This window comes from Hippocampus zosterae, chromosome 1, assembly GCF_025434085.1.
Source record: "Hippocampus zosterae strain Florida chromosome 1, ASM2543408v3, whole genome shotgun sequence".
NCBI lineage: Eukaryota > Metazoa > Chordata > Actinopteri > Syngnathiformes > Syngnathidae > Hippocampus > Hippocampus zosterae.
Window position 1 is genome coordinate 9,858,319 of NC_067451.1, and position 24,346 is coordinate 9,882,664.

General features: G+C 42.2%; 1 protein-coding gene across 11 annotated transcripts; it reads left to right on the forward strand.

The window, feature by feature from the left end:
* Positions 1–1,807: 1,807 nt before the first annotated feature.
* Positions 1,808–24,037, forward strand: lnx2b (ligand of numb-protein X 2b). 11 transcript variants are annotated; one of them, XM_052066622.1, is made up of 11 exons: positions 1,808–2,006; positions 6,909–7,010; positions 9,794–10,289; positions 12,963–13,156; positions 15,901–16,100; positions 17,202–17,606; positions 17,956–18,075; positions 19,981–20,155; positions 20,964–21,207; positions 21,537–21,695; positions 22,677–24,037. In XM_052066622.1, exons 3-11 carry the CDS (start codon positions 9,901–9,903, stop codon positions 22,810–22,812), a joined length of 2,022 nt encoding a protein of 673 aa, XP_051922582.1. In that variant the 5' UTR covers positions 1,808–2,006; positions 6,909–7,010; positions 9,794–9,900; the 3' UTR covers positions 22,813–24,037. The 11 variants fall into 11 exon arrangements, with proteins under 11 accessions (XP_051922582.1, XP_051923066.1, XP_051923169.1 ...); XM_052067106.1 differs by having other exon boundaries at positions 9,797–10,289; XM_052066796.1 differs by lacking the exon at positions 1,808–2,006 and adding an exon at positions 2,013–2,365.
* Positions 24,038–24,346: the final 309 nt, after the last annotated feature.

The window sequence follows — 24,346 nt, forward strand, 5'->3', positions numbered from 1 at the left end:
GCCCTAAGTGAAGAGACCATGGCAAAATGTGGAAGTGCTGCTTTTACCATTGAACCGCAACCTTTTTAAAGAAAGAAGACCGTGAGTGATCAGGAGACACTTTAAAAAAACAAATCGATCCAGTTTACAGTTTGTAGCATTTCAGAACAGGACAATCATGAAAGAAAACAGAGCAATTAGGGGGGCAAAAAATTGTGTGTATTTTCCCAAAATTGAAGATATTTTGCAAATTATATCAGGGTATATAAACTTATATGTAACGTTGGCTTCTGTACTTTACTCTTGTTTAATTACATTTTGAGGAGGTGCCTGACAATCTCATGTTTGTCCTGACATTGGTCACTGGTTAAATGATGAAAGTTTTGATTTACCATTCACAGAAGAAAGGATTTTACAGAGTAATACCAGTAATTTGTGCTGCTGGCCTGCCATAGGTGGTTGATTTTAGAACAATTGTAGGTCTTCTGAAAAAATGGCTACAAAGGCTATTTTTTGGGAGAGGGGGGCGATGGTAGCTTTGGTGTGGGGGCAATGTGACACATGAACGGTGTAAAGTACGGTACCCCCTGTAGAATGGAAGGGAAGTCCTCACGCCATAAAACCTCCTCTCTGTGAAAGCCAGTTCCCCCCCTGACGATTTACAGCCGTGGAAGGAAAAGCTCCAAGACAAAGCGACATTTGCTGATGCCAACTCGCAGGACTAGACACTCACTGGTGACAATGCAGATAAGTGCAGGAAGTAAGGCCAGAGAGCGGATGTAATAAGTGGCTCATTGATTTCAATGGTAACATGCTAATAGCGAAGGGGACGCTATCAAGGGTTCAGTCCCAACAAGGCTTTTTCTTGTGACCTTAACACTATCAGAAACAAGGGCCTCGAGTTACAACCTAAATTCTAATAGTTGCACCAAGCACAACACTGGTACCCCTCGGGCCAGTTATAAAAAATAGCTCATCAGTGATGGGACAATATGAGTTCCAAGGAATATCTACACTTGAAAAGGTTTATAGAAATGTTTTAGAACACTTTGCTGGCACATGTAACTTGAAGTTGTTTCATGTTGTTTGAAATGTACTACTGTACTTTGTTAAACCATTGTTGATAATTATTGAGGAATCATCAATTTGATCAGTGTCTTCACATTGTTGATTTTTAAAAAATTCATCATATGTAACTGAAGTTAATTTGAGCAAAATATGTTTTATGATGAGTGATTTATCCTCTCCAATCTCCTCTAAAAACAGCCAGCCATTTCTCATCATCAATGAAATGTGCTTGATATTTACCAAGCTTATTAGAATTGTATAATATGTCAATAAAGAATAAATTCAAAGCTAAATTCTTGAATAGCCAGTAAACGCCTGAATAAAGTATGTTTTGGAAACACTCAGAGGAACAACTTGAAAAATTAACGTTATTTAATGTATACCTTTGACCATGTCAAATAACACACAATCTTTACTGACAAAAAAGGTTTCCAAGGTTGGGGCAATTTTAAGTGGGCGTCTTTTGTTCCAGAAAGGATATATTTTACTGAGCTTTCTTGTACATTGCAACGAGGCATACAATAATTGTAGCACGATAGTGCTATTTGGACAGGGGTACGTGAATTATAGACGTCAAACATTATATAAGAGGAGCATAGAAAACAACACAGAAATAAGAGACCTCTGTTTTTGTTTACATGGAGAGTGAAAATAAAGACGTGTGATTCCCTCCATGTTGTTTTTCCACCTGCATTCACTTTCTTTCCCCTGCAAGTGCTTTACGTGGGAAACTCCCTCCTGCCTCCCCCCGAGCAGGTCCAACTACACCTGAGACGCCGAGTTGACTTTTTTAACCGACGGCGAGACCCAACAAAAAACAAAAAACTCATCAAGAGGGACGTTTATATTCTTTGTTTGGACGTCGTTTTTCGCCCCACGTTGGCAACCCCGATTGAAGTCTTTGTGTTTGCCGTTGTCTGGTTTGCCATTTCCGGGTAGAAGGAAAAAAAACTTCACAGGTAAGACGAGTTTCGGTCTGACTTGCACAAAGTAGATTATTGTACGCGACAAACACGCCAGAAAGACAAAGACCACCCACTGACTATTAATGATCACATTTATGATGCGAAAATTCAACAAATCGTTCATTTGGAATTTGCTACGAAACTGGTCAGCCGCGCCGTTTACCCATTCGGTTCATTTAACCTCTTCTGCTACATTGAAATTGGGATTAACGAGGTCCACGTTGACATGGGGACAGTGAGTTATTTATGAGCTGGGTACTAAACAAGCAGGGGCCATAAACGTCTTAGTTTAGGAACTTTTTACTGCAGGACATGGAAGTTCAGACTGACATTTTGGGACCCTTTGTGTCCAGGTAGGACCAATTGTGGTAACTTTATGGCCTTAATACATTTTCCAAGTGTGACTCTCACAGTCGCAGTTACTTGGCCAATGACAAAAATAACACGTGTTGCTAAAGACGTTTCATGAAGAGCCCTAATTAAAGTGATTAGAAGCACCACATGACATGCCATGTCCTGCTGCTGTATTTATGACTTTATGGCACCTTTTTTGGATCCCACTATGGTTCCTGGTTCAAGTTCAAAATGCAGTGAATCAGTGAAACCCACTTTATGGCTGTATTTTCCCGAGCTGGCCGCTACAGGCTGAAAATCCGTAATATGGAGAGACAGTACATTTTCATTTTTACATACTTACTGTACATTTTAACTAATTAAAAGACTTTTAAAGTATTCCCTTAGTGCCTATTCTCACACGGTCAAGAAATGGGAGACGATCACACAACATAAGGAAATGCAAAAAAACACTTTTACTTGTCCATTCTTTGGACAATAGGTACAATGATTCACGCCGTTTTCCATCAGTCACATTTCCTGTAAAATTTAATCACAAAACAACAGATGTTGGGGTTCTTGGATTGATAGGGCACTGATCATGATTGGCCAATATCCTTGGAAAAGTATGTGATCGGCATGTAGTTCAGTGCCTCTCCAGGGCTCGATACTGCGATCGATATGCTCGCAAATGCAGACAACTTTTCAGTGTGATGTGATGTGTGATGTTTGTCTGTTTGTGGTACTTGTGGTATTATAAATTCTTTTAGGTGACGCTCTTGTAAAAATACAAGCAGTATATGGTTGTTTGGGTCTCGAACTATTAAACGATCACCATCTTAAAACGCAGACATTTATTTATGGGAACATTGCATTAAGCATTATCAATCTCTCAAGTTCGACACGAGGTTCATTCAAATAATCATCCATTTCAAACTCCAACAGGAAAATAGAACTTCAATGCACTCACTCTTAATAGCTACAAATCTCTAAAGTGTGCTTTCGTCCAATTGAGAAAAAATGGCATATCAAAAATAATAATGGGGGTGAAATCACTTTGCTATTTTACTTTATTATTCAATCAATGGTCTATCTAGCCAATCATGTTGGGTTAAGTGCAAAAGTTGGTGTAGCACCCTGCTTTCATTGACGATCACAAAAACTCATCACTCGCAGCTTGGGTGAAAAATAATTGAAACAAATAATTTACAGATTAATCAATGATTTAAATAATCATTAGTGAGCAGCTCTAAAACTGAAAAATGTGCAGCTGCTTCATATGATCGCAATCGGCGGGTGTCACCCCCAATTGGAACAGCACTGATAATTATTAAATATGTATTTAATGTTCAACCAAACCATATACAGTGGGCACATATTGCAACACTGAAGGTGCGCGACACTAAATTCAGACTTACCAGTGAACTGTAAAAAAGCCCTAAAAAAATCACTTTGGAATCTGTGAGAAATTGATGCAAAACACTTAAGTTTGGCATGTTGAATTGTTGTGACTTAAGCAACAGGAAATTCGAGGCGTTTTGAAGTGCATCCAATTGCACAACTTTATGCCTTTCTTTTCTAATTAAATCCATTTAAGTTGATGAATAGCCCACTGCCTTGAAAGATTAACAACTGTGTCTTTATCTAAGCTCTTCTGAAGATGAATGTGATGTCCAGGATGTCATGTTGTTGTTTATTTTGCTAAGTTGAAGACTTGTGAATGTAAACACAAGTGATTCTTGCATTCCAGCTGTAAAGACTAACCATGTTAAAACATTCATAAAGGAAGTGTGAAGGCACTGCGAAACGGACAAACAGAAGGGTGTATCCGGCTTTTTCATTATTTAAAGTGGAATTTCCCTTTCAAATAGAACGGCAGGAAAAACGAAATGTCCCTTGATCAAACTTGACACATCCAAGCTTCTCATCTGATGACTCAAGTGCTGATGTCCTTGATTTGATCAACTTTCCATTGTTTGCAATTTCCTTTGCCGGTAATCCCAAATTTGACGCATCGCCTGTCTTGACGGCTGGGTGAAGTCATTCGTCTGGCTTGGCATCACCTGAGTTCTGTGAGGGGTGTGGCGGGACATGTGACTCACTGGTATACATCATAGTAAGTGCTTGGGCCCAGAATCATAATCCTTCGTGAGGACACTGTCGGACCACCAATGTTCTCTCCCCACCATGCAGTGGGAGGGGAGGGCTGAGGGGCTTACATCACATGATTGCAGCTTTCATGTTTTATTCTTTTTTGAGACATTTCAAAGGAGCCCAAAATATAAGGTCCTCGTTTGAGATATTTCCCAAAAAGCATATATACTCAGTTACCAACGATGATACGCCTTTGAACAGATTTGCCACAGGAAAGAAGAAAATTCAACATTAATGGCTTTCTTCTTTAGGTGCTTATTGTGGTCAAATCAATTTTTATCAGATGCATTTTGTACTGATATTGATCACGTGTATATCGTGATACCTATTGATAGTGAATTATCAACCAGCCCTATTTCCTGTACAAACACCCCACGACCCCCGCCCCCCGAAAACTTGCCAATATTTCTAACATTCTGCCAGGGAATGGAAACTTGTGAGCCAAACTGTTGTGAAAGAGAAAACTATTTACCTTTGATCTGTCGTGTACATTGTCCTGAATTACGGACTTTTCTCTCCTTGTTTTAAATCCTTAAACTGCATCTAGGACCTTCAGCTTGATTTTTAAAAAAAATCTTTTTTGACATCATCTTCAGAGAGTGACATCGGCTTGTCGTTGCCTTGGCTCTGTGACATGGTGAATATGTCACTTAAACTTGTAACTGACAATATAACTAGTTTGTGCATACTAATACACACAGTGATTCGATGGAATTTCCTATTTTCAACTGAACTTACTCATAACCATGGGCGAGTCATCGTCTTTTCGTTTCCTCAAAGTGATGTTATACAATAGTCTCCCATTTCTTGACAGTGAGAGAATGAGAACAGGGGTAAGAAATAATATCAAACACTGGTATCAAACTCATGGTCCGATAGCCTGATCTGGCCCTGTCACGTCATTTTATGTGGCCCGCAAAAGCAGATCATGTTTGTCAACTTCTATGTTCTTGTTTAAAATCTGTACTGAAATGTCAAATTGTCATATGTAATCAATAACATTGAGATTTTGCAATAATTTTCTGAACCTGTTTCCACTCATTTGAACAATAAGTGCCCAAATAATTGACTGATTTCAAAACGAGTAATACATCAAATTTTCAATCGATTTTAGTACTGTAAAATGTGTTTTAAAGGTCCCATGGCACAATTAAAAATAGTTATACAATTAATTTCTGGTGTTCTTTAATCTTGTTTGCTAGATAATTCAGATTGAAAAAAATGACCAGGGACCTCTTTTTCAAACTCTTTTGTTTTCTCAGAACTCATTCAGCGCCAGCCATTTTCAAAGCCTTCTTGAAACAACCACCTGAAAAAAAGAAAGAAAAATACATGAAGATATACATGGTCTTGAATGGCTGGATTCTTAAAAAAAATGCCATTGAATGAATTAAATTCATACGTCAACAAGCTTTGCTCTGACAGGGTTGCTGTTCTCCTTGTTTTGATAGGGAAAACCGCTTTCCTGTGATTGGTAGTTGCCGATATGTGGGAGCGTTGGCCGCCAGTGTCTCTTTGTTGTCAGTTCCGTTAAAATTCAGCGGTCAGAATTCCGGCCAGCCACGGTGCACTCCGAGATGGCCAAGGCAGCCTTTATGGTGACACTTGGCGCCCTCGTGGCCGCCGAGAGGCCACTGGCACTGTGGCTGAAAGGCAATCTCTTGTAAAACCTGGAAAAGTATTTTTCATGTGTCTGAAAGCTTATGTTGAAAAAGCCATCCTACCCGTAATGTGCCCAAACGCAGCACAATTCTGGTTCCAAAATGTTTAGGGCTTTCTCAAAATAAAATACAACACTCCTCAACTCCTCTGAGGTCAGAAGACGATGCTACGTTTTAGGGCGTGTAGCAATCACCAAGTAGGCACACTGAAAATTTTGTTGAATTTACTCAATTTTATTTTATCAAGTGGTTGCACGAAATAAAGTTGAGTCAATTAAACACATCATTTTTTGTCAGTGCAATTACTTGAAAAAAGTCTCAAATCTACGTCACAGCGCAGCCAAAATCTGATCCGCTCATTTCACAAGCCTTGCCCTTTTTTCGGCGATTGCATACAATTGACAGCTGTCAAACAAAAACCATGTCAATCATTTGGGAAAATATATATACCGGTACATATATTTTGATGGTATGGGACCTTCAAGCGTGCAGGCGGGGTCAATCTACAGTACTGATTTAGTAGATATAAACACATAACGGGGTAGGACAAGATAAGTTTTTTACTTCATCCTACTCCCATGAACATAATAACTGTGTTGAATGAAGACTGATTTCTTTCTTTTTACTTTTTTTATCTACCTTATTTTCTGTCAAATTATTACTGTATATGTTTTATGTTCAATAAACAATAAACAAAACAAACAATACTGGGGGGGAAAAAAATATTGACACGTTTTCTCTATCGCAGATTTTCCCCTATCGCGGCGTGAGTCTGGAACGTATCCCCGTTGATAAACAGGGGTTCACTGTACCTACTTTTCCACCCCCTCGTATAAGGATCACAGCCTGGGTGAGTTTGCCACGTGCGTGTGTTGCGTGTGTGTGTGTGTCACGGGATCCATGAACAGTATCCATTCATTGCAAGACCAGATATCAATTGTACCAAGTGAGAAAAAAAAGACCAAAGCCACAGTATGCGACAATCAGCTGTTTGTATCCAATCAGTCATTCAGTGTACTTCACCTGAGGAAGTGCAACATCAGCAGACCTACACCCAACACACACACACACTCACACACACATTACTTACGGCCACTGACAAGAGAAACACTTTGCTCTCGGCCAAAGCTCCACTCTGCCTAGTTACACCAAATCACCACTGCATTCCTCACGGCTGTACAGCACACAAGTATTCTTCCACACTTAGTCGCACACACACACCGACACACACTGACACACACATGCACGCCCAGACATTATCGTGATGGTGTGCAGGGGAGGCAGGGCTCTAGTTTCATTGAGGCTGGAGGCAGCTGCTCGGTTAGTCTCGTGTTTGCGTACTTTGACTGCTCGCCACTCCGCATTGGAGATACCATCTCTGGTGAGTACAATACGAGGATAATAAACCTAAACGGGGAGGGGGGTTTCCTGCAGGTAACTTGTCTTCAAAACTGTAATCCTAGAGAGAAAACTCAAGGGTGTTGTTTGTTGCCAATGTGAGCAAGTCCGGACAAATACAAACCAACATTTTACATGTTGAACTAAAGCCATCGACAGCAACTTTATCAGTCCTTGTACTGTACTCCTAATTTAGCATTTATGAGTAGCCGAATGTTTTTATGTAACCTTTTCCGTGGTTGTTCCATTGACATGCACTCTGCGGACGCAAATTGAAGGTCCTCTGTTTACAACGGTCCCAACATACCGGTACTCTATTATATGGTTTCAAGGTTACAAACAGACAACACTAGCTTGGGTTGTCGGTTGGTTATAAGAAGGCACTCTTAGTTCATGTTCTTGCCATTCTGGTTTATATTTAGTGACAGGAAATGTTTTTCATACAAACATCGACTGTAATTATGTGAGGTTAGCTTTGATTGGTTGGTCACCAGTTCAGGCTAGGCCAAAGTCATTTGTCATAACCTGTTGATCACCGGTGACCCCCGTACAAAAAGTGGGTGGATGTTAGATGGATGACAGGCCATAGCGCCACCTGACTTCTGTTCAAATTCAAGTTGCTTCGCGGCTATTGGATTGGACGTACAGAGCTATTCCGAGAGATGTCTTTTAAACCCACAAAAAGTGAACATAGAAGTCACAATATTAATTGCATTACTTACAGATAAAACGGCTTCGATTGTTTTGGGAGACACTCTTGAATATGTTGGGAGTATTTCTGTGGGAAATTTTTGTCTTATCTTGACAAACATTTATGAGGTCACTGATGTTGGTCCTGAGAAGAGGGTCTGGCTTGCGATCTCTGTTCCGGTTCATCAACGGTGAATTTTTCCAAGTCTCTTCCTATAGAGTTGGACGCCTGCGCTTAATCCAAAATGCCATAATGATTGATGTCTTTAAAAATTGAAGGTGTGTCTCAAGTTCCAGTACTGTTGTCCATCTAATGCCGCGTGCTACGTTGTGTGTTACATGAGACGACAAGTACATTGCAAGAAACCCCAAATAGGTCGCAGAAGTCAGCTATTTTAACTTATTCAAACGCCCATAAAGCTATTAAAACACACTTCTGAAATTATTCCTGTGCACCCGTTCTCACTCTCTTCCATTAAGAAGTGTGCGACTATCGTAGAACATGACTTGCACCATTATCTCAAGACCAGGCTTGCTTTGAGATGTTGTCAATGCGTACTATAAAAGTAACACATTCAACAAAAGAAAAATAAAAAGATATTTCAGTACCGTAATGTTCAACTAAAATATAATTTTGTCTCTGAAGGTCCGCTAGCTTAATGCTAGCATAAAATGTGAAACACCATGGATGGGCTGACAAAAGTTAGCATAGCATTGATGTAAAATGGTAATTCTAAACCTTCTAACAACTCGTAGTTTTACGTTTAAATGGTATGATGTGATTTAAAAAAAATACACCGAAAGGAGCGTCCTCTTCATTCTTCTAAGTATGCTACATCTTTTACAGTAGAGTTAAGTTGTCTGGGGCTGAGTCACCTATGGCAAACAGGTACTAGGTGAGGAAGCAACGTGGCACAACATGGTAGTGCCCTGAGGCGGGCAAAGTAAAACTCGGAATTGTGTGTGTACTGTTAAAAAAAAAAACCAACAACAATTACTTAAAAATCTCCATTGTACCAATGGTGTGATTAACCAGGCTATTGTATTCAAACCCCAATACTGTTGACCGTGTGTTGTCTCACTACACACAGTGAGTGAATTCCATGACAGGCCAAGTACAGTATGTATTCTAGGAGGTCAGATGTGTGTTCCAAGAATGTGTTCCTATTCAGCATTCTTCGAAGGGAGAATTTAAGGAGATTAAGTGGTGCACAAAGAGTAAAGACCGGTGCTGATTAGGTTTAAGGGGCCATTAATGACAGGACCTTCACTGTGGCTCACTTCATTCAAACTTCTCGCACTCTCGTAGCACCGTGTGTTTATTCCTTCGTATTAGCACTCTTCTGTGGAATATAGAGCATTTTGTTTTTAGCTGAAATGAGCTGAAATTCCTTTTGTCCCTTAGGAAGCCCTCTGAAAGGAAGCAGCTGCAGTTCGCTGCCATGTTGCTATCGCTCGGTTGATTTGTCATTTCCTGTGGCCGCCTTGCGCACAAGTAGCTCTTTAACCGACTCATTTCATCTCACTGTGTTCCTCTGTCCACAGAAGATGAAGACATGGCGGTAACACGGTCGGACCGTTATCGCACGCTGACCGCCTGAACGGATTTGCCTTTATTTGAACACACCATTTTTCCGGACTGAAGAGAGACAATGACCACAGCAGAAACAAAGACTGCGTGCATGTCCTGGGCGAGGGTCTGCAAGGAGTGCGGACAGCAGCACGAGGGCCAGGAAAGCCACCTGTACGAGTATCCCGATGATGTGGACGACGAGCTTGTGTGCCACATTTGCCTGCAGCCCCTCATCAGGCCCATGGACACCCCCTGCGGACACACCTACTGCTTTGACTGTCTGAGCAGCTTCTTGAAAGATAAGGACTTTTGCCCCGTGGACCGTCAGAGGCTGCAGCTGCACCAGTGTCGGCCCTCCACCCTGTTGGTCAGAAACCTGCTCGACAAGCTGGCTGTGATGTGTCCTTACTATGCAGAGTGCCAGCAGCAGATGCAGCGCTGTGAACTTCAGCCTCATCTGCACAACAGGTACCACTCATCAGCCTTGTTTGATAAGTCACCAAATAACGATTAAGTAATTTTTGGGGTGAATTTGTTAGGAGTTTAACAGGAGTTTGTCAGTGTGCCGTGATGTTTGCTCCCAAGTGGCTGCTTCAAACCAAAACAGCCAAAAGATTTTTTTTCGTGCATCCACTGAAATTAATGTCAATTGACAATTGCACCATGTTTTTGTGGTTCAATAAAAGAAATACAGAACAACATTACTGTATGTGGAGCCTCAAAGCACAATACAGGGTACAGTTACGTTACAGCACGCTTTTACCAGGATATGCCTACGTTTGCAAAAAGTTGGGGACTTTGCCGGCTTCTTTAGGCCCCAAAATGTCAATTTCTTAGTCTGTAGAAAATTAATACTGTGAATCCCAGAAGGCCGAAATACCTCATTTTGGAAACATGCATATAAAAGTTCAAGTTAAAACACCTGTCCGTCGCAATTGACACCGAGAAGTTCTGCCTTTGCATTTTACACGGAACCCAGTCAAAGCATTGGTAGACAGTTCACTTATACAGACGTGTCCTGCGGCGTCAAAAAGTACACAATGGTTCAAGTAAATAAACTTAGAATGCCAAACAGAAACCCAGTAATGTGTAACAGAGAACGTGATATTTGTGGAACAACACACTCCTCCATGCCGATGTCTCGGCGAGAAAATTTATCAATTTAATATGCAGCCCACAGCCTGCAACTCCTTAATTTAGCATAAAGGCTAACAACTGAGCCAATCTTTCTACTACAGCGTGTCTAAGGTGCACTAAAGTCAAACATTTAAATGCAAGCGTTTAATCCGAGGATAGTTAGAAGCCACACGGCTTCTCAGATGGGCTACAGTAACTCCCTTGACTCTTTCTGTTGGTTGCCTGGCAACTTTGCGCTTTCTCTAGTTATTGAAGAAATCCAACGGACAGATTTTAGCTTCAGCTAAGCTAACTGGTTGATGGATGTAGTGTGTGATGCTTAATGGGCATGGACGAGAGTGGTATTGATCTCTCATCAGCTGCTAAAAAGCCTTGAAGCTTTTTGTAATTCATACATTTTACATGAAATTCACTGCTCACATCATTAGGTGCCTGCATTTCTGCAAAATGGTGAACCCACTAAATAGAGCGCTATCTAGATAGGGACTAATTCCCAACACAGCCATAGATTATGTAAGTCCCTTGTGTGCGTTATAAAAAGTCTCCCGTTCTGCTCCACTTCATGGAATACTGAAAAATCATTAACAGAAGAGTCATGCATGTGCAGTATAAAAATATGTCACTGGCTTGAACTGCCATCATATATTTGCTTGTGTAACGCACTTCCCTTCAGACATGCAAAAGCTGAGGTTACAGAGTTTGAGGAGGGCTGTAAATCAGTCGCCGAGTTATCCACATGCTCAGCGAGCTGCTTCTTTTGGCCGAAGTCGAGCGTGATGACGCGGCCCGTTGTGGTCGGCAGGCAGTGTCCGATCTGCGCAAACAACCAAAGGGGTCAAAGTTTGGCCGGGAGGAACAAGCACACAAAAGTTTGCAATGAGTTTTTAGTATTTTTTTCCATATCCTGATAACCAACTTCAGGTCCATGTACTCGTACAACAACTGTTTTACTCGTGATTTATTTTTCAAATACTAGTGCCACTTTTGGCCTACTACTACCGAGTAAAAGCTACCGTCCGCTGTGCTGCACTCGTAACAATACTAGGTCTAACTCGTAGGGATGTGTCACACACTGGTAGCCTCCTTACCAAGGATATTCAGTAAATCGTTTTCAATGAAGTCATTGTCATCAGAGCACTTATTCGATAACCTTGATATCCAGCTTTAGAACAAATATACTTGTACTATATTGTCCTAACTAGAAAGAGAATCCAGCTCACTAGTTGGATAACTTGGTAGGACATCTACCAAGTTGTCCTACCAAGCGGAGCAAAACTTCACGACAGTGTCGACATCTGTAGACACTTAAACAGCTTCTTTCCTCTAGTCATTAACTCCCTAAACAGTCACTGACGTACCTATTTGCATACCTATTTGTCATGTCCTTGTTTACGATGATACTAATGCAGCGTGTTATACCGGAGACAAATTCCTTGTGTGTTCTACATACTTGGCCAATAAAGATGATTCTGATTCTGATCCGTATTGTACTAGTATTGCTAATAGAGGTATTGCCACATTAGTAGCTGGTAGTTGTCCTATTAAGTACACGAACCTTCAGCTCGATATTAAGGATATTGAATAAGTACTCCAAATAGCTTTATATAGATAGCCGTTGGAGCGTTTTTGGGATATCCTTGATAAGGAGGCTCCTCGTGGGTGACAATTCTACTTGTTGTGCACAGTAGTTTCCTAGTAAGGACCAATAATAGTAGGAGTGGGGAAAAATAAGAAAAAAATTCGGACAGTCGTTCTACTAGTACAGCGAGGACAAATAAATATGGTGGATATCAAAGCCATCGAAGAGTTTTCCATACTTGAGCGGACGCCCAGCTTGTGATGCGCTCACGCGTACAGTAGTACTTTGCAGTTTTAGGCACAAGTGTCATGTTTTCCGCTCCGTTATGATGTCCACCCCTCTCTTTGCACCTCCTAAAACTGCTTTCTTTAAAAGCCGATGATCCGTCATCACTTCTCCCTGATGGTATTGTGTTTTTTGCCCAGATGTTCCGCTTTCAGGAGACTCCGGGAGGAAGCGGAGAAAAGGAAGAGGCCCCCGTGGAACGAACTGAAGGGGCGCAAAGGCGACGGCGAGCTGTCTGCTGACGCTAAACATTTGGGAACTCCACCGCGCAGCGCCAACAGAGACCTGCCTGATCCCGGACTAATTAACCCCGCCTATGAAGAAAGCGAGGACGGTATGGAGTCATTTGTCCTCAAGAAGCTCTGAGTGCGTCAGTCGTGCCCTTATGATGAGTGGCTAATATTTGGCTGAGATGAAAAGAAATTATCTCACCGGTGTGCCCATCCCCTGTCTGCGGGGAGTGATTGTAGATGCAGAAGAATTGCTGATGGTTGAGTCCTAAGTCTGCCATGGGTGAATCATAAGCCTACCTGCAAGAACATGCTGCACATCCAGCACAGCTGTTTACACCAGACACATTCTGATTGAAAAAGTACTACCAGCTTCGAGCAAGTCTCTCTGGAACTACATTTAGTTCACGCTTAAAATACAGTGATCCCCAGAAACTGCAATATAGCTAATTTGTTTAGTTTTAACTCTCCCTCATACTTTAAACACAATTCAAATTATTCAGTCTCACTCTTTAAAGCAGGGGCGCCCAAACCTTTCAAAGATCTACTTTTCGATCAACTAACCTCCCGGGATCTACGCTTATCGGCGCGCGCGCGCGCACACACGCACACGCATGCCATGATGAGAAACAGCATGAAACTGAGGCATGTGACGCACTTTTGCAGCCTGTTAACTATCGTAGCTCACACGTACCGTGTTAAAGTGCTTCCCTGGGCCCTCCTAGATTCCTATTCTTTGCTCGCGCCCTGAGTGAATTGTACACGAAGCAAACTCTGAGAATGAGAATAATGACGATAAAAGATAGAGCGCAACAGGTCTGATCACAAGCTGCAATTGCAGACTGCTAAGAGCTAACAACTTCCGGTGACGTTTGTTTTTTGTTCTCCTCGACACTCCTCGGATCTACTTGGGACCTGTCTTGGATCTACCGGTAGATCAGGATCGACCTAATGGGCACCCCTGCTTTAAAGTATTCCTGAGTGTCTGTTTCCAGTCCCTCGCTGTCAAGAAATGAGAGGCCATCGAATATCATGACTTTGAGGAGATGTAGACAACTATAACTCGCACAGCTCTCCAAATAAGATGCCGGGCGTGCGTGCTTCAAGATGTTAGTCACTCCTAGTTGAAGTTAAATGTAAAACTAAGACAATACACAAATCAAACATACTATTTCCACACCAAAATATCCAACCAAACCACAAAACAAAAGGCTGCTACTTTAATGCTAACAATACGAAACACCATAGCTAACAGTAACTAGCTTTGATGTGACAGGAATTGTAAACATTCAAACTGGAATTTTAAAAGCGGAATCACATACAATTCAAGGGAATGAAACTTAGTGTATTCAAACACCAAAATCTTCAACCAACATTTTAGTTGTGTTTAAAAAATGTCAGATTGCCTGACAGCAACAAAACACCATAGACAGGCTAACAGATACATGTATAGATGCCATAGACACATGGAGGAGCAACACATACAAAGTACACATCAATACTCAGTCATATATTTTCTTTACTTGATGACTTATTGGCGTTAAATTGGGGGCCCTCTTTGCGTCGTCTTCTTGCTGTTTCTGACACGACATACATCCGGTAGTGCTCACTGCTGCCTGGCATTGTTGTGGCACAACGTAGTGCTACACCAAAAATTCAACTTCCAACTGTTTTAAAACCCATTAAAAAAATAAAATTGCTGAAAAATCCACCATATACTGTAGCTTGGAGCCGAAAGCCAACACGCAAACTGTCATTTTTTTTTCTTAGAAACTGTCAAGACTACTAACTTTTAAAGCAGTGTGTATTGGTTCAATGTGATATGTGTGACTGCACGTGGAAGTCCTCCCCACTGTCCTGTTCGTTTTACCTTTATCTCTACGCCAGAAAATTGAACATCACGTGTGTCATTCTCTCTGTTGACACAGCGTTATGTCATCGATTTACAAGCAATGGTCTTTCACTTCTATTTCAATACAGGTATCAGTAGAAACATAGGGTCATTGGATTTTTTTCCCCCTCCTTATCAATGATATATGCTATTTTTTACATTCCTATCAAGGATAAGACACAATCTACAGTACAGTGCTCAACATAAATGGATACGCCCCAACAGATTAGTTAGGCAACCTTGAGTATACTTTCAGAATCGATATTTGTTCTTGCTCTCACTGATAATGAATGCGGAAGTTACTTTGGGTTGCATCTCAATAAATTTGAAGACTGTGGAAGACTTTCAAAATAAATTCAATAAGTAAACTCAAAACTAATTCACTTCAAAGACCAAAATATATCATGATTTTTTTTTAATGAATTGTTTTCCAAAGTAATTTTGATGATGACACCCTTCAGCTCATGAAAACCCAAAGTTCATCACCTCAAGAAACAAACACATTTTTGGACCTGTGAAAATTATCTTCCTATTGATTTGATGATCTATAGAACATATTTTGTGTTTAACAATTGTAATACATTGACTTTTGTCAATACTCCGATATTTACCTGTATGTTGAAAAACACAAAACTCAATATGGCCTTGGAGTTGGTCCATGTAACGTTTGCAAAGTGTCATACTCTGTGTCTTTATTTCCAGGGTCTGGATTATGATATCATTTTGACAGGATAATAGCACACTCGTGGCCCACACATAACTTACCCCTTTATTAAGCGTAATTTATAACATTGTGCAGCTAAAGATCTGCTGCTGTGATGTAATGATGGCAAGTAACATAATTGTGAAGTCATACTACAACAGTACATCTTTTATCAATAATCATTTCAAATATGAAATGGTATTTAAAATGGAGGAAAGGTATTTCATGACGGTTCATGTCCTTCTCATTGCCAGACAACACACCGCTGCGCTCCAGCCTGGTGTCGGAGTCCAATGTGGTGGAGCTCTTCAGAGAGGAGGCGGATGAAGAACTCGGCCTGCGCATCGTCGGCGGCAAAGACACGCCGTTGGGCAACATCGTCATCCAGGAAATTGTACGCGACTCGCAAGCTGCTCGCGATGGCCGATTGGCGCCCGGAGATCACATCTTGGAGGTGAGAGCGTGTGGAGACTTTTTCACCGTGGCGTCATGTGTATTCTTGGGCGTCAAAAGACTGATATTTCTTTCTCTGGTAGCACAACTAGTAAACAAACGCTCCCATGTCATTTATTCAAGGCACAGCACGTTTTTGTCATTGCTTTTTGTTCAGGTCAGTAGTAGTCACTCGTGTTCTGCCAGCTGGGAGTCGCCTGGTGCTATTGTTTACAAGCATTGTGAAAAGGTCTATGCTTGAAAAGCATCATTTCTCACATAGTTTGAAGCTAGAAAATCAGAACGAGCGACTCCTTTCCATATATTTTCGAGGCAAACAAATCAGACTCCCATTAAATTTGTATTGGAAAGTTATAAGTGTAGCTTGGCCATTTAAGTGATAACAACCTTCTATAAATCCATACATCCATTTTTGGTAAGTATTTCTAAAGTAAAATGCAGATACATTATCAGTCAAAAGTCTAGAGGTCAGTTTTGTCCTTTGAGACAAAACTGCTTTTTATTAATAAAGTCCAGACTGTATTATTTGAATATCTGAAAAAAGTGACAGTGATTTCCCCTCCGCCTCCCCATGTCTAACTAATCTGAAACTTTGAGGCGTAGCGTGATAACTGTATGTGCACATATGTTAAGAGTCGAGCAATGTGAGCACAATACTCTTGCGCACATTTCCCCCCAGTTTTGTAAACGTGCCTCGATACAGCAGGGAATGTGAAGGCAGAGATTCAAGATAAACTGGTTTAATCTCCATGGTAACAAGGCGTGGTTACTACCAGCAGGCGTGAGCACCTCAGGTCAACTTGTGGCTGGTGTCACTGATTGACAAAATGTTGTGTGGTGGTGTTTTTTCGGCTTGGAGGCTGAAGTTCAAACTAGTTATGCAAGTATTCTATTATGTGGGCCAGGGTGAAGACATTTGAGTTTCCCCCTTGCAAAAATAAACAAATAAATTTAAATTTAAACTTCAACAATTTTTGCCATTCCGTCTACATCCCTTCTGACGGAAAACAAGCCAAATCTGGATGAATTGTTCCAAACAGTGCTGTATTCTCCCACCTGATGTACACACACCTTCATCTTGTCTGCGCTGTGATCTTTTCAGGTGAATGACATCAGCCTCGCGTCCGTCCCTCACGCTCGAGCCGTCGCCGTGCTGCGCCAGCCTTCCCTCGTCAGGCTCACCGTCATGCAAGAGAAAGGTTTCAAACCCAGGGAGGCGCGCTCCGATCAGCACCCCGTCTTGCCCGGCGCCGCCCACGGCAACGCGGCCTCCCCTCAGAACCCCGGCACTGTACTGCAGGTGACGTTGACCAAGAGTCAACGCTCGGAACCGCTCGGCATAAAGCTGATTCGCAAATCGGACGAGAGTGGCGTCTTCATCCTGGATCTACTGTCGGGAGGGTTGGCGGCCAAAGACGGCAAACTGAAGAACAGTGACAAAGTTTTGGCCATCAATGGACAGGACCTGAGGCACGGTACACCAGAGAGTGCCGCCCAGATCATCCAGGTATAGTTCCCCCCCCCCCCCCCCCACTGTATTGTAGTTCATAGTTCATGGCTGCGCTGTATTGTAAATTTTATAAGCAAACATTTTTTCCATTTTTCTTTTTCGGTATACTTATCGTAATGCTCTTGCATGTGGGAAAGGAGAGCCACAGTTGCTGATGTCCCATCGCTTAACACATTCAGTATCAGCCAATTCTGGACCAAGTCTGAAAAGACGTTTAAAAACGTCTTTGGGAGTGAATGAGTTGAGGCACATGCAAGTGTCGAGAAGACAATATGGACAATACATGATGTCCAAGAAAACATCTGGTTACTCTACCAGTGAGTGAAACGGCGTTTTTGTTTTGCAGGCCAGTGAGGTGCGCGTCAACTTTGTCGTCTTCAGGCTGGCAGAGATTCAGGACGAAGGCCGAGTGGCCAGGAGGGTGCCTGAGCCGCAGTACTTCAGGCGGCGCTCTACATACATGAAGGTACGGCGCAACGTATTTTTGCACCTCACCCGAGTCATCTTGAATTGTTAACCCTCACACCGCACAGTTGTAAACATGTGCAGTGTGTATCACCCGGGGTACACACATAGCGATTTTTAACATTCTGAAGGATTTTTAAAAAGTGAACAAACTTAGCTGGGCTGAACTTTTTTTAATCTTTGCACTCTCAACGAAATATAAAAATTTTGCCTTCATACCACAAAATCTGTGCAGTGCAAGTCCATCAAACAGCAGTGAGAGGGAAAGGTTTCTTGTTTGGTAAATGTCGCTGTGTCTTTGCCTTCAATATATGGCAGCATTGTGACTTCTCATTGCTCCACAACTTAAAATGTCTTTCCGATCATGCCACTCTTGACTTGCATTGCAGTGTGTATGTCCAGCTTCCTGTGACGCAAACACTGCACCTCGTGGTGGTATCCAAAACAGGACATTGTTAGTGTTTACACAGTGTAATTGTTGTTCCATACAGCGTGAGCAGGAAGAATAGCAGCCCCCCAGCTGGGGGTGCAAAGCTTTTGAGAGCAGACACCTGCGTCGCATCGCGGAGATGAAAGCGGCCGTGGAGGGCCTCCTTCTGTCCTGATCAAAAGGCCCGGGGTGCTGCTCGGGGTGCTGCTCAGTCTGCCACCGCGGGGCCGCTGCCTTGTTGTTTTTTGGGCCCTTCTTTCTTTGGGTGGCAGAGGATCAAAGTGGGTAACAGTTAGCTTTCGCCTGCAGAGTGGAGCCTTTTCGTCTTGCTGGGAGGGAAGGACCCCCCGCCGGGTGCAGGAAGAGGCCTGGCCCCCCTCCCCCGAGCTTCCCTTCCGACGGTTTACAGTCTCCAGAGCGCAGCCAGGAGGCTGCCGGGAGCTGTCACTTTCCACACATCTTCTCCATTACGAGACACCAGTGTGGGAGCTCGCACGTCACCTCCATTTCGCGTGTTCCACATTTGTTACTGCCCCGAGGCTTTTTAACGAAGGCACTTGTTCACCGTTATTGGCAGCAATGTCCCATCCATGAATGTTAGCTGAAATGGCAGGAGTGATCCACAGATTTTAATCAATCCACTCCTTTGAGCGTTAACTAAAGTAAAAATGTAATTGTTTGTTTTGAGCGGAATATACAGGTGGCGTTGCAGCTACCTCTGCCTGATTTTAGGCCACCTCTTGCTTCAACATGGCTAATGTGGTGATTTTTTATTTTTTTTAACTGCAATTGCGGCCCTCTATCGGAAACAATTGGAAGTCGTTCCTTAAACTAGTGATGGGCGTTTTTTTTTGTACTGACACGTCAGACGATTTTCATTGATTGTCCGTATTTTTACTTTTGCAACCCAATAATTCAGATTTTGCAGGAAAAAAAATCTTACATGAGCACAAGACTTTGTTTTTGACTTTTCGTCAATGTCTTCTCAAAGAATTATTCAGGACAATGTTGTGACCAGTGTCGTTAGAAAAAGGACGTGTTAAAGAACAGCCAAGTGTCTACATACTGTACTGATGGTTCACATTAGTCTCAATTTGAACCGTAACAAAAAAATGACAGATGTGTGCGGACTTCTCTAATTATGTGTGGTGTACTCAGGATGACACCACTCCAATATCATATCTCCACCGTGTGCCGTGAGTGTGTTTCATCATGTAAAATATGTGCAAGGCTCAATGAAGGTTGGCATCCCATAATCTTTTGTAAGAGGCAAAACGCTCAAATTTGGCCTGACCAATTAGTCTGTGTCCCCCCCGCATCAGCGAGTAGCAGTTGTGAAAGATGTTCACTGGATGATTTTTTTTTTCTAGACGGTATTTTGATACTGGAGAGAGCTGGTCAAACACTATTGACGTTTTATTTATATCAGCACTAAAATGAAACGCGTGCACTGAAAGTGGTTGTGCAATCACACAGGACCCTCCTGGTGGGTTTTCCAGCCAGGAGAAGACCGTGAGCCTGAAGAAGGAGCCTCGCCTTTCCCTGGGAATCACCATTGCTGGCGGACGAGACTGCCGCAGCCGCCTGCCGGTCTACATTACCAGCGTGCAGCCCGTCGGATGCCTGCATCGAGACGGCACCATCAAACGAGGTACGTCTCCTTAAGACGTCTCCTTAAGACGTTCTATAACTCGGTAGTGGCCTCGGCCATCCATTATGGCATTGTCTGCTGGTCAGGCAGCATCTCAGCCCGGGACAGAAAGAGACTGGAGCGACTGGTCAGGAAGGACAGTTCTGTCCTGGGTTGCTCCCTTGACACTCTGGAGGAGGTGGGCAACAGAAGGATGCTAACTAAGCTAAAAGCTATGATGGCCAGTCCCTCCCACCCCCTCCAGCCCGTCCTGACAGCACTTGGTAGCTCCTTCAGCCAGAGACTGTTACACCCACGCTGCAGGAAGGAGAGATACCGACGCTCGTTCCTACCGACTGCTGTCAGGCTGATGAATAAAAAATAACAATCATAATAATAATAATAATTATATGATATGAAGGAAAATTGTAAATAGTACTGCGATTTATCCATTTGTGTTCATATTGTATTTAATTGAAAGAGGTTTGTTGTTTTTTTTTCTCTTTCTCCTTTCTTCTTTCTACATACATTCTTGCTGCTGGAGGCTGTAAATTTCCCCAGTGTGGGACGAATAAAGGATATCTTATCTTATACAGAAGAATCTTTGCGTTACAGTGGAACCCTGATTATTAGCAATTCACTACTTACAAATCCATCTTTTGTTTTCGTTTTTTTTTCCTATGGAAACTATCCTCAACTACATCAATTAATTACTCATGAGTTTTCATTATTAGTAGTGAGGCTTGGGCCTGACCTCCCGGCAAAGAGTTGACCGCAAACGTCTTCCTCCGCTCACCAACTCTGTTCTGAATTTCCTGTGCGTCCTCAGGTGACGTTCTGCTGAGCATCAACGGCGTGGACTTGACGCAACTGACGTACAGCGAAGCCGTTTCCACGCTGAAGGCGCAGGCCGCTCAGTCCCAAGTGGCGCTCCGTGTCATCCAGACCATTTCGGAAGAGTCACAGGAGGACGCCGAGGCTGGCGGCGGGAACAGGTCTGATGGCGCGGAGGACGCACGGGAAGAAGCCTTCAACTGGACACCGCTGTGGACACGATGGTTGGGCTTACCGAGGTACAACTTTTGCTCCATTTCGTCTGGATTTTGCACTGCATGGTTCAAGTGACACATTTCGCTTTTTTTTTTTTTGCTTTCAAGCGACATAATTGCGATATGCCGAGGGGAAAAAAAACCCTCATGGATTCTGATAACTGTTGGCCTTAAATTCACTTTGCAATGTCACATGCAGGTTTGTTCAAGAATGCAACTATTGAGCTGAGACACATTAAACACATTTAACTGTTGTGTAACTCCAGAGGTGTTTTTTTCTTCTGGTTCCAATTCTACACTGAGACTCATTTGTGGTGTACTTTTTCCGCTAACGTTACCGTTGTTATGTCAAGCCACATGCACTGGTGCCGCGACATCGTCCTGCAGAAGAGCAACAATGAGAGCTGGGGCTTCAGCATCGTTGGAGGCTACGAGGAGAGTCGCGGCCAGCAGCCCTTCTTCATCAAGACCATCGTGCCCGGCACACCTGCTCACTTTGATGGACGCCTCAAGTACGTTAGAGCAAGGGCTCTTAACCTTTTTTTTGTTTTGTTTGTTTAACCTGAGGACCCAATCTTTTGGGGCCCTTTTATATAGTTTACACGGTATTGGTTTTGATGTAACTCTGGTTTCATAGGTATGACATCAGCAAATCAAATCAACTTAAGGTTAACCAACTTTGTCAAATAAATCACATATCACATCAATCACATATCGCTGGCGGGTAAAATCCTCATGCCTCCAAAAGATGTCTTTTCAAGACGTAAAAAAAATGCCATGTTGTTCAACTTGCCATACAATGCATTTTTCAAGTATTACACTGTCAAACTGTCATCATCATTTCACGCCAACATCAACATTCCACCACCGCGAAAATCACATTCAGTCAGTGATGCGCAAAAAAAAAACAATAATAATAATAATTTTGTTGTCGTGTCATTGATTAAAATATTCGAATAGAGTAGCAGTCCTGGCGGATCACATTAAAAGTCTGTGCCCTTGCTGGCCCACCCACCCATCGGTCACTGGTTTTCTGGCGATTCAAAATTTGAAATGCAGCTTCGCAATGTGGCAAATAATTACCTGTCAAAATGCGTGGAAGCTTTCAAGCAGGTGAAAAATATGATAAAATTGTTCAGTATTGCGCTAAAAACGTAATTGAAAAAAGGTTCTTCCAATAGTATTTCTTAAACCAGGTAAAGATTAAATGCAAATGTGCTGTACTTGAAATTTTTAAAAGATGTATTAGATTTTTCTTAAACAGGCGTTTTTCTAATATCTAATTGTTTTTAATAGTGTAAATGTTATACTTTTCAGTTGTATTTAATTCTGTAGTAATTTACACACCACACTTTGAAACTCGCCGATCTACAGTATATTTAAGCATATGTCATGACCGCAAACGCATAAAAACTTATCTTTGCTGGATAAGTTTGGACATCCTTCCTTTAGTCAGTCCTATCGTTGGTGTCTGACCAATGTTTGTCTTCCAGGTGCGGCGACGAGATTGTGGCAGTGAACGGCGCCACAACGGTGGGCATGAACAACTCGTCGCTCATCCCCATGCTCAAGCTACAGAAAAATAAAGTGACACTGACGGTGGTGTGCTGGCCCGGGAGTCTGGTCTAAGCCAGCGGACTCAATATTAGGACGCGTCCTGTGCACAAAGCCGCAGGTAACTTAATCGCCCTAACCCAACATGTGCCAGTGTGCTTCCTTAAAGGGCCGGCGCTCGCATATATACAGGGTGTCCCAAAAAGAAATATGTCCTCACTCTTTGACTGGCCATTACTTAATTACATGAGTAACAAGCCGTCCATGAGTGTGTGTGTATCATTTCTTTTTGGGGGGGGGGTCAGACCCTGTTTGTACACTTTTAAGTTTGACCAGGGTGAAAATGTGATGGCAATCAGCAACGATGTCCACCAACTTGGAGGATGTTCAATTATTTGGAGCACATTTTATTGTGTGTGTGTGTTTTTCATTTTTGTTTTTTGTTTAGTTTTTTTTTTTAATTGGAAGAAAGACGCAAATACACACTAGACTGTTGCGATGAAGGATTTATGTTGGCTGCTTGTGACCAAATCCAAACGACTCCTGACTGTAGTGACCAAAGTATCCTTTGTCCACTTTTACTGCACTTTTTTTTCAAAGCCATCACAGTGAATGCTTCTTTTAGATGGGATGGGGGATGCTCGAGCCACTTTGGGGGTCTTGACTTTAAAGGTTCCTGACAATGCAGTTTTCCATTTCCCATGTACATGTTTGTGTCTTTATGCCATCTAAATTGTGATGATGTCGCCTCAACGCTGTTTTGTCCATTCCCTTGGATTTATTTACATTTATGGCTACGTCTCAATAAAGTGGAAAACACAATTTATTTAGTTTTTTAAAAAGGTGAAACAGCCATTACTGTAGATTCACTTGATGTAAATAGTTTTTTCCCCTGATTTTATTGTTTTTCATTTTGAAGATTATTGTTTTGAAAACCCCAAATTCTGCATCATTTTTAATGTAGAAGTTAAGAAATGGCCTTTGGAAAATTCTGTTCCTCTGTGTTTAATGAATCTGCATAATAAGTGTGGCTCACCAAATTCAGCTATTAAAATAAAGGGACGTTTCTACCATATACATTGTTGAGATGCACCTGCATATGGTAACTCATTGAGAGGTGGCTCACTTTAATGTAAATTTGCCCTCCAAAAAATGCCCCCCTTACTGCCCATCCCCCTTCCTTGGTCATGTCTTATTTCGATGCAGAATTTTCAGTTCAGAGTGGCTCTGTTTCAGTTGCGCACTGGGCCACTCACTCTTCACTGTCATCTCTTTGGATACAATAAAAGCACGACAGTAACCGGTAGTCATTTATTGACAAGAACGCGGGATGTTAATCCTGTTTTCTTTCATAACGGCGACAACACAAATTTGTAATCGGCACGACCCGGTATAACGGCACTCTACACGATCGCGGTTCGGTATGTACGGTACTTGGGTTTCAAGGTCGTAGTTTAGTTTACATTGGGTAGAGTAAGTGAACAAAATGCTCTTATTTTGCGTAAACTGGAAAGATACTGTATAATGAATCATCAACAGCTTGATTTTTTTCGGGGAGGGCTAGGGGATGGAGAGGGTACATCATCAATGAGCTGTCTTGTTAAATGCA

Bases quoted from the DNA above. Each gene is read 5' to 3' on its own strand.
- lnx2b (XM_052066622.1), top strand. From the start codon at position 9,901: ATGACCACAGCAGAAACAAAGACTGCGTGCATGTCCTGGGCGAGGGTC. The intron at 21,208-21,536 runs GTACAACTTTTG...TGTTATGTCAAG, and splicing joins CGATGGTTGGGCTTACCGAG to CCACATGCACTGGTGCCGCG. The intron at 21,696-22,676 runs GTACGTTAGAGC...TTTGTCTTCCAG, and splicing joins CACTTTGATGGACGCCTCAA to GTGCGGCGACGAGATTGTGG.